The sequence below is a fragment of the Haliotis rufescens genome, unplaced genomic scaffold, assembly GCF_023055435.1.
Source record: "Haliotis rufescens isolate VD_foot unplaced genomic scaffold, xgHalRufe1.0.p SCAF_118, whole genome shotgun sequence".
NCBI classification, from domain to species: Eukaryota; Metazoa; Mollusca; class Gastropoda; order Lepetellida; family Haliotidae; genus Haliotis; species Haliotis rufescens.
Window position 1 is genome coordinate 481675 of NW_025963800.1, and position 13576 is coordinate 495250.

Here is a 13576-nt window from a genome sequence, read left to right on the forward strand (position 1 = left end):
TGAAGGAATGTGCCTACAGGATATAGGTGAAGGCAGGTGCCTACAGGATATAGGTGAAGGCAGGTGCCTACAGGATATAGGTGAAGGCAGGTGCCTACAGGATATAGGTGAAGGAATGTGCCTACAGGATATAGGTGAAGGCATGTGCCTACAGGATATAGGTAAAGGAATGTGCCTACAGGATATAGGTGAAGGAATGTGCCTACAGGATATAGGTGAAGACAGGTGCCTACAGGATATAGGTGAAGGAATGTGCCTACAAGATATAGGTGAAGGAATGTGCCTACAGGATATAGGTGAAGGCAGGTGCCTACAAGATATAGGTGAAGGAATGTGCCTACAGGATATAGGTGAAGGCCTTTGCCTACTGGATATAGGTGAAGGAATGTGCCTACAGGATATAGGTGAAGGAATGTGCCTACAGGATATAGGTGAAGGCATGTGCCTACAGGATATAGGTGAAGGCAGGTGCCTACAGGATATAGGTGAAGGAATGTGCCTACAGGATATAGGTGAAGGCAGGTGCCTACAGGATAAAGGTGAAGACTGGTGCCTACAGGATATAGGCGAAGACAGGTGCTTACTGGATATAGGTGAAGGCATGTGCCTACAGGATATAGGCGAAGACAGGTGCCTACAGGATATAGTTGAAGGCATGTGCCTACAGGATATAGGTGAAGGAATGTGCCTAAACCTTGTACCTCCTTACTGACAACGTTTAGTCTTGTATCTCCACTCTGTTGACGTTAAATCTAATACCTCTTTACAGTTAATGTTAAATCTCATACCCCTTTACAGTTGACGTTAAGTCTCATACCTCCTTACTGTTGACGTTAAATCTCGTACCTCCTTACTGTTGACGTTAAGTCTTGAACCTCCTTTCTGTTGAGGTTAAATTTATACCTCCTTACTGTCAACATTTAGTCTCGTACCTCCTAACTGTCAATGCTTCGTCTTGTACCTCCTTACTGTCAACATAACGTCTCGTATGTCCTTACTGTTGACATTAAGTCTTGTACCTTCTTACTGTTGACGTTAAGTCTTGAACCTCCTTACTGTTGACGTTACATTTGTACCTCCTTACTGTCAATGTTTAGTCTCGTACCTCCTTACTGTTAACGTTAAGTCTAGTACCTCCTTACTGTCAACATAAAGCCTCCACCTTCTTTACTGTCAACGTAATGTATCGTACCTCCTTACTGTTAACGTTTAGTCTCGTAATCCTTACTGTCAATGTTAAGTTTCGTACCTCCTTACTGTCAACGTTAAGTCTGGTACCTCCTTACTGTTGATGTTTAGTCTTGTACCTCTTTACTGTTAAAGTTTAGTCTTGTACCTCCTTACTGTTAACGTTTAGTCTCGACTTCCTTACTGTTAACGTTTAGTCTCGTACCTCCTTACAGTTAACCTTTAGTCTCGTACCTCCTTACAGTTAACCTTTAGTCTCATACCTCCTTACTGTTAACGTAACGTCTCGTATCTCCTTACTGTTGATGTAAAGTCTCATACCTCCTTACTGGTAACATTTAGTCTCGTATCTCCTCACTGTTCACATTAAATTTGTACCTCCTTGCTGTCAATGTTTAGTCTTGTACCTCCTTACTGTCAACGTTTAGTCTCGTACCTCCTTACTGTCAATGTAAAGTCTCGTACCTCCTTACTGTCAACGTAATGTATTGTACCTCCTTACTGTATAGTTTAGTCTCTTAATCCTTACTGTCAATGTTAAGTCTTGTGCCTCCTTACTGTCAACTTTAAGTCTGGTACCTCCTTACTGTTGACTTTTAGTCTCGTACTTCCTTACTGTTAATGTTTAGTCTCGACTTCCTTACTGTTAATGTTTAGTCTCGACTTCCTAACTGTTAATGTTAAGTCTCGACTTCCTTACTGTTAACGTTTAGTCTCGACTTCCTTACTGTTAAGGTTTAGTCTTGTATGTCCTTACCGTTGACGTAAAGTCTCGTAACCTCCTTACTGGTAACATTTAGTCTCGTACCTCCTTACTGTCAATGTTGAGTCTCGTATCTCCTCACTGTTGACATTAAATCTCGTACCTCCTTACTGTTGACTTTAAGTGTCGTACCTTAGACTGTTTATGTTAAGTCTTGAACCTCCTTACTGTTGATGTTAAATTTGTACCTCCTTACTGTTGATGTTTAGTCTTGTACCTCCTCACTGTTGACGTTAAGTCTCATTTCTCTTACTGTTGACGTTAAGTCTCGTACCTCGTTTCTGTTGACGTAAAGTCTCGTCCCTCCTCACTGTTGATATTAAGTCTCGTACCTTCTTACTGTTGACATTAAGTCTCGTACCTCCTTACTGTTGACGTAAAGTCTCGTCCCTCCTCACTGTTGATATTAAGTGTCGTACCTTCTTACTGTTGACGTTAAGTATCGTACCTCGTTTCTGTTGACGTAAAGTTTCGTCCCTCCTCACTGTTGATATTAAGTCTCGTACCTCCTTACTGTTGACGTTAAGTCTCATACCTCCTTACTGTTGACGTTAAGTCTCGTACCTTCTTACTGTTGACGTTAAGTCTCGTACCTTCTTACTGTTGACGTTAAGTCTCGTACCTCGTTTCTGTTGACGTAAAGTCTCGTCCCTCCTCACTGTTGATATTAAGTCTCGTACCTTCTTATTGTTGACGTTAAGTCTCGTACCTCCTTACTGTTGACGTAAAGTCTCGTCCCTTCTCACTGTTGATATTAAGTCTCGTACCTTCTTACTGTTGACGTTAAGTATCGTACCTCGTTTCTGTTGACGTAAAGTCTCGTACCTCCTCACTGTTGACGTAAAGTCTCGTACCTCCTCACTGTTGATATTAAGTCTCTTACCTCCTCACTGTTGACGTTAAGTATCGTACCTCTTTACAGTTGTTGTTAAGTCTCATACCTCCTTACTGTCAATGTTTAGTCTCGACTTCCTTACTGTTAATGTTTAGTCTCGACTTCCTAACTGTTAATGTTAAGTCTCGACTTCCTTACTGTTAACGTTTAGTCTCGACTTCCTTACTGTTAAGGTTTAGTCTTGTATGTCCTTACCGTTGACGTAAAGTCTCGTAACCTCCTTACTGGTAACATTTAGTCTCGTACCTCCTTACTGTCAATGTTGAGTCTCGTATCTCCTCACTGTTGACATTAAATCTCGTACCTCCTTACTGTTGACTTTCAGTGTCGTACCTTAGACTGTTTATGTTAAGTCTTGAACCTCCTTACTGTTGATGTTAAATTTGTACCTCCTTACTGTTGATGTTTAGTCTTGTACCTCCTCACTGTTGACGTTAAGTCTCATTTCTCTTACTGTTGACGTTAAGTCTCGTACCTCGTTTCTGTTGACGTAAAGTCTCGTCCCTCCTCACTGTTGATATTAAGTCTCGTACCTTCTTACTGTTGACATTAAGTCTCGTACCTCCTTACTGTTGACGTAAAGTCTCGTCCCTCCTCACTGTTGATATTAAGTGTCGTACCTTCTTACTGTTGACGTTAAGTATCGTACCTCGTTTCTGTTGACGTAAAGTTTCGTCCCTCCTCACTGTTGATATTAAGTCTCGTACCTCCTTACTGTTGACGTTAAGTCTCATACCTCCTTACTGTTGACGTTAAGTCTCGTACCTTCTTACTGTTGACGTTAAGTCTCGTACCTCGTTTCTGTTGACGTAAAGTCTCGTCCCTCCTCACTGTTGATATTAAGTCTCGTACCTTCTTATTGTTGACGTTAAGTCTCGTACCTCCTTACTGTTGACGTAAAGTCTCGTCCCTTCTCACTGTTGATATTAAGTCTCGTACCTTCTTACTGTTGACGTTAAGTATCGTACCTCGTTTCTGTTGACGTAAAGTCTCATACCTCCTCACTGTTGACGTAAAGTCTCGTACCTCCTCACTGTTGATATTAAGTCTCTTACCTCCTCACTGTTGACGTTAAGTATCGTACCTCTTTACAGTTGTTGTTAAGTCTCATACCTCCTTACTGTCAATGTTTAGTCTCGACTTCCTTACTGTTAACGTTTAGTCTCGTACCTCCTTACTGTCAATGTTTAGTCTCGTACTTCCTTACTGTTAAGGTTAAGTCTTGTACCTCCTTACAGTTAACGTTTAGTCTTGTATCTCCTTACTGTTGATGTAAAGTCTCGTACCTCCTTACTGGTAACATTTAGTCTCGTATCTCCTCACTGTTGACGTTAATTCTCATACCTCTTTACAGTTGACGTTAAGTCTCGTACCTCCTTACTGTTGACGTTAAATCTCGTCCCTCCTCACTGTTGACTTTAAGTGGCGTACCTTCTTACTATTGATTCATAGTCTTGTACCTAATTACTGTTGAAGTTAAGTCTCATACCTCCTTACTGTTAACGTTCAGTCTCGTACCTCGTTTCTGTTGATGTTAAGTCTCATACCTCCTTACTGTTGACGTAAAGTCTCGTACCTCCTCACTGTTGACATTAAGTCTCGTACCTTCTTATTGTTGACGTTAAGTCTCGTACCTCCTTACTGTTGACGTAAAGTCTCGTCCCTCCTCACTGTTGATATTAAGTCTCGTACCTTCTTACTGTTGACGTTAAGTATCGTACCTCGTTTCTGTTGACGTAAAGTTTCGTCCCTCCTCACTGTTGATATTAAGTCTCGTACCTCCTTACTGTTGACGTTAAGTCTCATACCTCCTTACTGTTGACGTTAAGTCTCGTACCTTCTTACTGTTGACGTTAAGTCTCGTACCTTCTTACTGTTGACGTTAAGTCTCGTACCTCGTTTCTGTTGACGTAAAGTCTCGTCCCTCCTCACTGTTGATATTAAGTCTCGTACCTTCTTATTGTTGACGTTAAGTCTCGTACCTCCTTACTGTTGACGTAAAGTCTCGTCCCTCCTCACTGTTGATATTAAGTCTCGTACCTTCTTACTGTTGACGTTAAGTATCGTACCTCGTTTCTGTTGACGTAAAGTCTCGTACCTCCTCACTGTTGACGTAAAGTCTCGTACCTCCTCACTGTTGATATTAAGTCTCTTACCTCCTCACTGTTGACGTTAAGTATCGTACCTCTTTACAGTTGTTGTTAAGTCTCATACCTCCTTACTGTCAATGTTTAGTCTCGACTTCCTTACTGTTAACGTTTAGTCTCGTACCTCCTTACTGTCAATGTTTAGTCTCGTACTTCCTTACTGTTAAGGTTAAGTCTTGTACCTCCTTACAGTTAACGTTTAGTCTTGTATCTCCTTACTGTTGATGTAAAGTCTCGTACCTCCTTACTGGTAACATTTAGTCTCGTATCTCCTCACTGTTGACGTTAAATCTCATACCTCTTTACAGTTGACGTTAAGTCTCGTACCTCCTTACTGTTGACGTTAAATCTCGTCCCTCCTAACTGTTGACTTTTAGTGTCGTACCTTCTTACTATTGATTCATAGTCTTGTACCTAATTACTGTTGAAGTTAAGTCTCATACCTCCTTACTGTTAACGTTAAGTCTCGTACCTCGTTTCTGTTGATGTTAAGTCTCATACCTCCTTACTTTTGATGTAAAGTCTTGTACCTCCTCACTGTTGACATTAAGTCTCGTACCTTCTTACTGTTGACGTTAAATCTTGAACCTCCTTACTGTTGACATTAAATTTGTACCTCCTTAGTGTTGTGAAATTTCGTCCCTCCTTACAGTTAACATTAAGCCTTGTACCTCCCTACTGTTGACGTTAATTCTCGTACCCCTTACTGTTGTTAAATCTCATACCTCCTTACTGTTGATGTTAAATCTCGTACCTCCTTACTGTTGACGTTATATCTCGTACCTCCTTACTGTTGATGTTAAATCTTGTACCTCCTCACTGTTGATGTTAAATCTCGTACCTCCTTACTGTTGACATTAAATTTGTACCTCCTTACAGTTGTTAAATTGCGTCCCTCCTTACAGTTAACGTTAAGCCTTGTACCTCCCTACTGTTGATGTTAAATATCGTACTTCCTAACTGTTGACGTTAAGTCTCATATCTCCTTAGTGTTGACGTTAAATCTCGTACCCCTTAATGCTGATGTTAAATCTCGTACCTCCTTACTGTTGATGTTAAATCTTGTACCTCCTTACTGTTGACGTTAACTCTCGTACCTCCTTACTGTTGATGTTAAATCTTGTACCTCCTTACTGTTGATGTTAAATCTCGTACCTCCTTACTGTTGATGTTAAATCTTGTACCTCCTTACTGTTGACGTTAAGTCTCGTACCTCCTTTCTGTTGATGTTAAATCTCGTACCTCCTTACTGTTGACGTAAAGTCTCGTCCCTCCTCACTGTTGACGTTAAGTATCGTACCTCTTTACAGTTGTCGTTAAGTCTCATACCTCCTTACTGTTGACATTAAATCTCGTACCTCCTTACTGTCAACATTTAGTCTCGTACCTCCTCACTGTCAATGTTTAGTCTCATACTTCCTTACTGTTAATGTTTAGTCTCGACTTCCTTACTGTTAACGTTTAGTCTCGTACCTCCTTACTGTCAATGTTTGACTCATACTTCCTTACTGTTAAGGTTAAGTCTTGTATCTCCTTACTGTTGACGTAAAGTCTCGTACCTCCTTACTGGTAACATTTAGTCTCGTATCTCCTCACTGTTGACGTTAATTCTCATACCTCTTTACAGTTGACGTTAAGTCTCGTACCTCCTTACTGTTGACGTTAAATCTCGTCCCTCCTCACTGTTGACTTTAAGTGTCGTACCTTCTTACTATTGATTCATAGTCTTGTACCTAATTACTGTTGAAGTTAAGTCTCGTACCTCGTTTCTGTTGATGTTAAGTCTCATACCTCCTTACTGTTGACGTAAAGTCTTGTACCTCCTCACTGTTGACATTAAGTCTCATACCTCCTTACTGTTGACGTAAAGTCTTGTACCTCCTCACTGTTGACATTAAGTCTCGTACCTTCTTACTGTTGACATTAAATTTGTACCTCCTTACTGTTGTTAAATTTCGTCCCTCCTTACAGTTAACGTTAAGCCTTGTCCCTCCCTACTGTTGATGTTAAATATCGTACTTCCTAACTGTTGACGTTAAATCTCGTACCTCCTTAGTGTTGACGTTAAATCTCATACCTCCTTACTGTTGACGTTAAATCTCGTACCTCCTTACTGTTGATGTTAAATCTTGTACCTCCTTACTGTTGACGTTAAATCTCGTACCTCCTTACTGTTGATGTTAAATCTTGTACCTCCTTACTGTTGATGTTAAATCTCGTACCTCCTTACTGTTGATGTTAAATCTCGTACCTCCTTACTGTTGACGTTAAATCTCGTACTTCCTTACTGTTGATGTTAAATCTCGTACCTCCTTACTGTTGACGAGGACAGTAACTTTGAAGCTCTGATCAGGTTGAATCCTGTCTGTGATGAATCCACTGACAACTAAGGTCACCTTGTCACCAACTTTGCAGGGTGTGTTTGTCTCTATCTCTGAAGATCTAACAATGATCCTGTAAAATAATTATTTTCAAATGACTTGTACATATTGTCTGACATTATTGTGTATATCAGTAACGTGTGTACTGTGAGTGATAGGTTATTAGCTGTGTGTACTGTGAGTGACAGGTTATTAGCTGTGTGTACTGTGACAGGTTATTAGCTGTGTGTACTGTGACAGGTTATTAGGTGTGTGTACTGTGAGTGACAGGTTATTAGGTGTGTGTACTGTGAGTGACATGTTATTAGGTGTGTGTACTATGAGTGACAGGTTATTAGCTGTGTGTACTATGAGTAACAGGTTATTAGGTGTGTAAGCTATGAGTGACAGGTTATTAGGTGTGTGAACTATGAGTGACAGGTTATTAGGTGTGTAAGCTATGAGTGACAGGTTATTAGGTGTGTGAACTATGAACGACAGGTTATTAGGTGTGTGTACTGTGAGTGACAGGTTATTAGGTGTCTCAACTATGAGTGACAGGTTATTAGGTGTGTGTACTATGAGTGACATGATATTAGGTGTGTGTACTATTAGTGACATGATATTAGGTGTGTGTACTATGAGTGATATGTTATTTGGTATGTGTACTAAGAGTGACAGGTTATGAGTGTGTGTACTATGAGTGACATGTTATTTGGTGTGTGTACTATGAGTGACAGGTTATTAGGTGTGTGAACTATGAACGACAGGTTATTAGGTGTGTTTACTGTGAGTGACAGGTTATTAGGTGTCTCAACTATGAGTGACAGGTTATTAGGTGTGTAAGCTATGAGTGACAGGTTATTAGGTGTCTGAACTATGAGTGACAGGCTATAAAGTGTGTGTACTATGAGTGACATGATATTAGGTGTGTGTACTATGAGTGACATGTTATTTGGTGTGTGTACTAAGAGTGACATGTTATTAGCTGTGTGTACTGTGAGTGACATGTTATTAGGTGTGTGTACTATGAGTGACAGGTTATTAGGTGTGTGTACTATGAGTGACATGTTATTTGGTGTGTGAACTATGAGTGACAGGTTATTAGGTGTGTGTACTGTGAGTGACATGTTATTAGCTGTGTGTACTATGAGTAACAGGTTATTAGGTGTGTAAGCTATGAGTGACAGGTTATTAGGTGTGTGAACTATGAGTGACAGGTTATTAGGTGTGTAAGCTATGAGTGACAGGTTATTAGGTGTGTAAGCTATGAGTGACAGGTTATTAGGTGTCTGAACTATGACTGACAGACTATAAAGTGTGTGTACTATGAGTGACATGATATTAGGTGTGTGTACTATTAGTGACATGATATTAGGTGTGTGTACTATTAGTGACATGATATTAGGTGTGTGTACTATTAGTGACATGATATTAGGTGTGTGTACTATGAGTGACATGTTATTTGGTATGTGTACTAAGAGTGACAGGTTATTAGGTGTGTGAACTATGAGTGACAGGTTATTAGGTGTGTGTACTATGAGTGACATGATATTAGGTGTGTGTACTATGAGTGACATGTTATTTGGTATGTGTACTAAGAGTGACAGGTTATTAGGTGTGTGTACTATGAGTGACAGGTTATTAGGTGTGTGAACTATGAACGACAGGTTATTAGGTGTGTTTACTGTGAGTGACAGGTTATTAGGTGTCTCAACTATGAGTGACAGGTTATTAGGTGTGTAAGCTATGAGTGACAGGTTATTAGGTGTCTGAACTATGAGTGACAGGCTATAAAGTGTGTGTACTATGAGTGACATGATATTAGGTGTGTGTACTATGAGTGACATGTTATTTGGTGTGTGTACTAAGAGTGACATGTTATTAGCTGTGTGTACTGTGAGTGACATGTTATTAGGTGTGTGTACTATGAGTGACAGGTTATTAGGTGTGTGTACTATGAGTGACATGTTATTTGGTGTGTGAACTATGAGTGACAGGTTATTAGGTGTGCGTACTATGAGAAACATGTTATTAGCTGTGTGTACTGTGAGTGACAGGTTATTAGGTGTGTGAACTATGAGTGACAGGTTATTAGGTGTGTGTACTATGAGTGACATGTTATTTGGTGTGTGAACTATGAGTGACAGGTTATTAGGTGTGTGTACTATGAGTGACATGATATTAGGTGTGTGAACTATGAGTGACAGGTTATTAGGTGTGTGAACTATGAATGCAATGATACAACTGGAGGCTTTGTCTGGGAGGCCATGTATGTCTGGTGCAGTGATACAACTGGAGGCTTTGTCTGGGAGGTCATGTATGTCTGGTGCAGTGATACAACTGGAGGCTTTGTCTGGGAGGTCATGTATGTCTGGTGCGGTGATACAACTGGAGGCTTTATCTGGGAGGTCATGTATGTCTGGTGCGGTGATACAACTGGAGGCTTTGTCTGGGAGGTCATGTATGTCTGGTGCAGTGATACAACTGGAGGCTTTGTCTGGGAGGTCATGTATGTCTGTTGTGGTGATACAACTGGAGGCTTTATCTGGGAGGTCATGTATGTCTGGTGCGGTGATACAACTGGAGGCTTTGTCTGGGAGGTCATGTATGTCTGGTGCGGTGATACAACGAGAGGTGAGGTGAGGTAAAATGGCATTTAACATCGCATCCAAGATTATTGCACTTATATAGCGACGTGCATGTTTGTGTGTGTGTTTTTGTGGCTGCTTGTACTAGTCCGGACTGATGCCGATTTATAGTGCTAGCTCACTGAGATATCATGCCGCAGTTTAACATGAATACCCCACTCAGATACAGCATACTGACTCCGAGCTGACCAGTCCTTGTTTTAGCCCCGTAATGCCAAGCGCCAGACAGGATAACAACAATACCATCTTTTAATGTTTTTGGTATGAGGCAACCAGGGATTGAACCCCAGACCTTCCGCTCTCTGGGCAGACACTCTACCACTAGACCACAGAGGCGGTCCGATACAACTGGAGACTTTGTCAGGGAGGTCATGTATCTCAGGTGCGGTGATATAACTAGAGACTTTGCCAGGAGCTTCAGTGGCAGAGAGATAAGTGATGTCACAATAATCTGCAAAACATTGCTTTTCATTGTAGAGATATGTCTAAGGAGGTATTGCTTGATCACTCCCAAGTGGTATTTTTTCCAATGGAAGCTAGTTTGGGATGATACATAAACGTCTTACGTTCCATTCATGAGATTGAAGCCTGCTGATCCCTCCATCCAGCCAATCCCCTTCTCTGATCCAAGGGCGAGGATCAAGCGGCCTTTCTGCTCTTGACTGACCAGCTGAATGGTGCAGCTGTTGTTGATCTTCGTGATGGGGTGCAGGTTGACACAACAGCCTTGCTGGTCGGTGGTCTTGTACGACTTGGCATATCTGGACAAACACACACTCAACATGATGAAAACATGCAACATATTACATAATACTTACGATAGTACACCTTCCTCATGACACAATACTTACGATAGTACACCTTCCTCATGACACAGTACTTACGATAGTACACCTTCCTCAAGACACAACACTTAAGATAGTACACCTTCCTCATGACACGATACTTACGATTGTACACCTTCCTGAAGACACAATACTTAAGTTAATACACCTTCCTCATGACACAATACTTAAGATAGCACACCTTCCTCATGACACAATACTTACGATAGTACACCTTCCTCATAACAAAATACTTACGAGAGTACACCTTCCTCATGACACAATACTTACGATAGTACACCTTCCTTATGACACAACACTTAAGATAGTACACCTTCCTTATAACAAAATACTTATGATAGTACACCTTCCTCATGACACAATACTTAAGATAGTACACCTTCCTCATGACACAATACTTACGATAGTACACCTTCCTCATAACAAAATACTTACGATAGTACACCTTCCTCATGACACACCACTTAAGATAGTACACCTTCCTTATGACACAATACTTAAGGTAGTACACCTTCCTCATAACAAAATACTTACGATAGTACACCTTCCTCATGACACACCACTTAAGATAGTACACCTTCCTTATGACACAATACTTAAGGTAGTACACCTTCCTCATGACACAATACTTAAGATAGTACACCTTCCTCATGACATAACATTTAAGATAGTACACCTTCCTCATGACACAATACTTAAGGTAGTACACCTTCCTCATGACACAATACTTAAGATAGTACACCTTCCTCATGACACAATACTTAAGGTAGTACACCTTCCTCATGACACAATACTTAAGATAGTACACCTTCCTCATGACACAATACTTAAGGTAGTACACCTTCCTCATGACACAATACTTAAGGTAGTACACCTTCCTTATGACACAATACTTAAGATAGTACACCTTCCTCATGACACCATTTAGGATAGTACACCTTCCTCATAACAAAATACTTACGATTGTACACCTTCCTCATAACAAAATACTTACGATAGTACACCTTCCTCATGACACAATACTTACGGTAGTACACCTTCCTTATGACACAACACTTAAGATAGTACACCTTCCTCAAAACAAAATACTAAGGATAGTACACCTTCCTCAAAACAAAATACTTAGGATAGTACACCTTCCTCAAAACAAAATACTTACGATAGTACACCTTCCTCAGGACACAATACTTACGATAGTTCACCTTCCTTATGACACAATACTTATGATAGTACACCTTCCTTATGACACAATACTTACGATAGTACACCTTCCTCATGGCACAATACTTACGACAGTACACCTTCCTCATCACAAAGCATGTTCTGCATGTAGTTTGGTTCAAACGTTTTCTTGTCTTTCTCCCATTGGGCAACCAAACTCTGAGAAAATGAATAGTGACAATCATGCCATAGTAAAGTATTTATACCCTAGTTGATCAGTGCAGTATTTCCACCCTAGTTGATCAGTGCAGTATTTCTACCCTAGTTGATCAGTGCAGTATTTCTACCCTAGTTGATCAATGCAGTATTTCTACCACAGTTGATCAGTTCAGTATTTCTATCCTAGTTGATCAATGCAGTATTTCTACCCTAGTTGATCAATGCAGTATTTCTACCACATTTGATCAGTTCAGTATTTCTATCCTAGTTGATCAATGCAGTATTTCTACCCTAGTTGATCAATGCAGTATTTCTACCACAGTTGATCAGTTCAGTATTTCTACCCTAGTTGATCAGTGCAGTATTTCTACCCTAGTTGATCAATGCAGTATTTCTATCCTAGTTGATCAGTGCAGTATTTCTATCCTAGTTGATCAATGCAGTATTTCTACCCTAGTTGATCAATGCAGTATTTCTACCACAGTTGATCAGTGCAGTATTTCTACCCTAGTTGATCAGTGCAGTATTTCTATCCTAGTTGATCAATGCAGTATTTCTACCAAAGTTGATCAGTGCAGTATTTCTACCACAGTTGATCAATACAGTATTTCTACCACAGTTGATCAATGCAGTATTTCTACCACAGTTGATCAATGCAGTATTTCTACCCTAGTTGATCAGTGCAGTATTTCTACCCTAGTTGATCAATGCAGTATTTCTACCACAGTTGATCAGTTCAGTATTTCTATCCTAGTTGATCAATGCAGTATTTCTACCCTAGTTGATCAATGCAGTATTTCTACCACAGTTGATCAGTTCAGTATTTCTACCCTAGTTGATCAGTGCAGTATTTCTACCACAGTTGATCAATGCAGTAGTTCTATCCACGTTGATCAGTGCAGTATTTCTATCCTAGTTGATCAATGCAGTATTTCTACCCTAGTTGATCAATGCAGTATTTCTACCACAGTTGATCAGTTCAGTATTTCTACCCTAGTTGATCAGTGCAGTATTTCTATCCTAGTTGATCAATGCAGTATTTCTACCACAGTTGATCAGTGCAGTATTTCTACCACAGTTGATCAATGCAGTATTTCTACCACAGTTGATCAATGCAGTATTTATACCACAGTTGATCAATGCAGTATTTCTATCCTAGTTGATCAGTTCAGTATTTCTACCCTAGTTGATCAGTGCAGTATTTCTACCACAGTTGATCAATGCAGTATTTCTACCACAGTTGATCAGTGCAGTATTTCTACCACAGTTGATCAATGCAGTATTTTTACCACAGTTGATCAATGCAGTATTTCTACCACAGTTGATCAATGCAGTATTTCTACCACA

At 40.2% G+C, this 13576-nt stretch overlaps 1 protein-coding gene across 1 annotated transcript in view; it reads right to left on the reverse strand.

The window, feature by feature from the left end:
* Positions 1–13576, reverse strand: part of LOC124123864 — a 123667-nt gene that overhangs the window by 97903 nt on the left and 12188 nt on the right. The window contains exons 9-11 of the mRNA XM_048393213.1: positions 12141–12229; positions 10571–10765; positions 7303–7447 (exon numbers count right to left, since the gene is read on the reverse strand). Of these exons, the coding sequence (XP_048249170.1) occupies positions 7303–7447; positions 10571–10765; positions 12141–12229 (429 nt within the window). The remainder of the gene's footprint in view (positions 1–7302; positions 7448–10570; positions 10766–12140; positions 12230–13576) is intronic.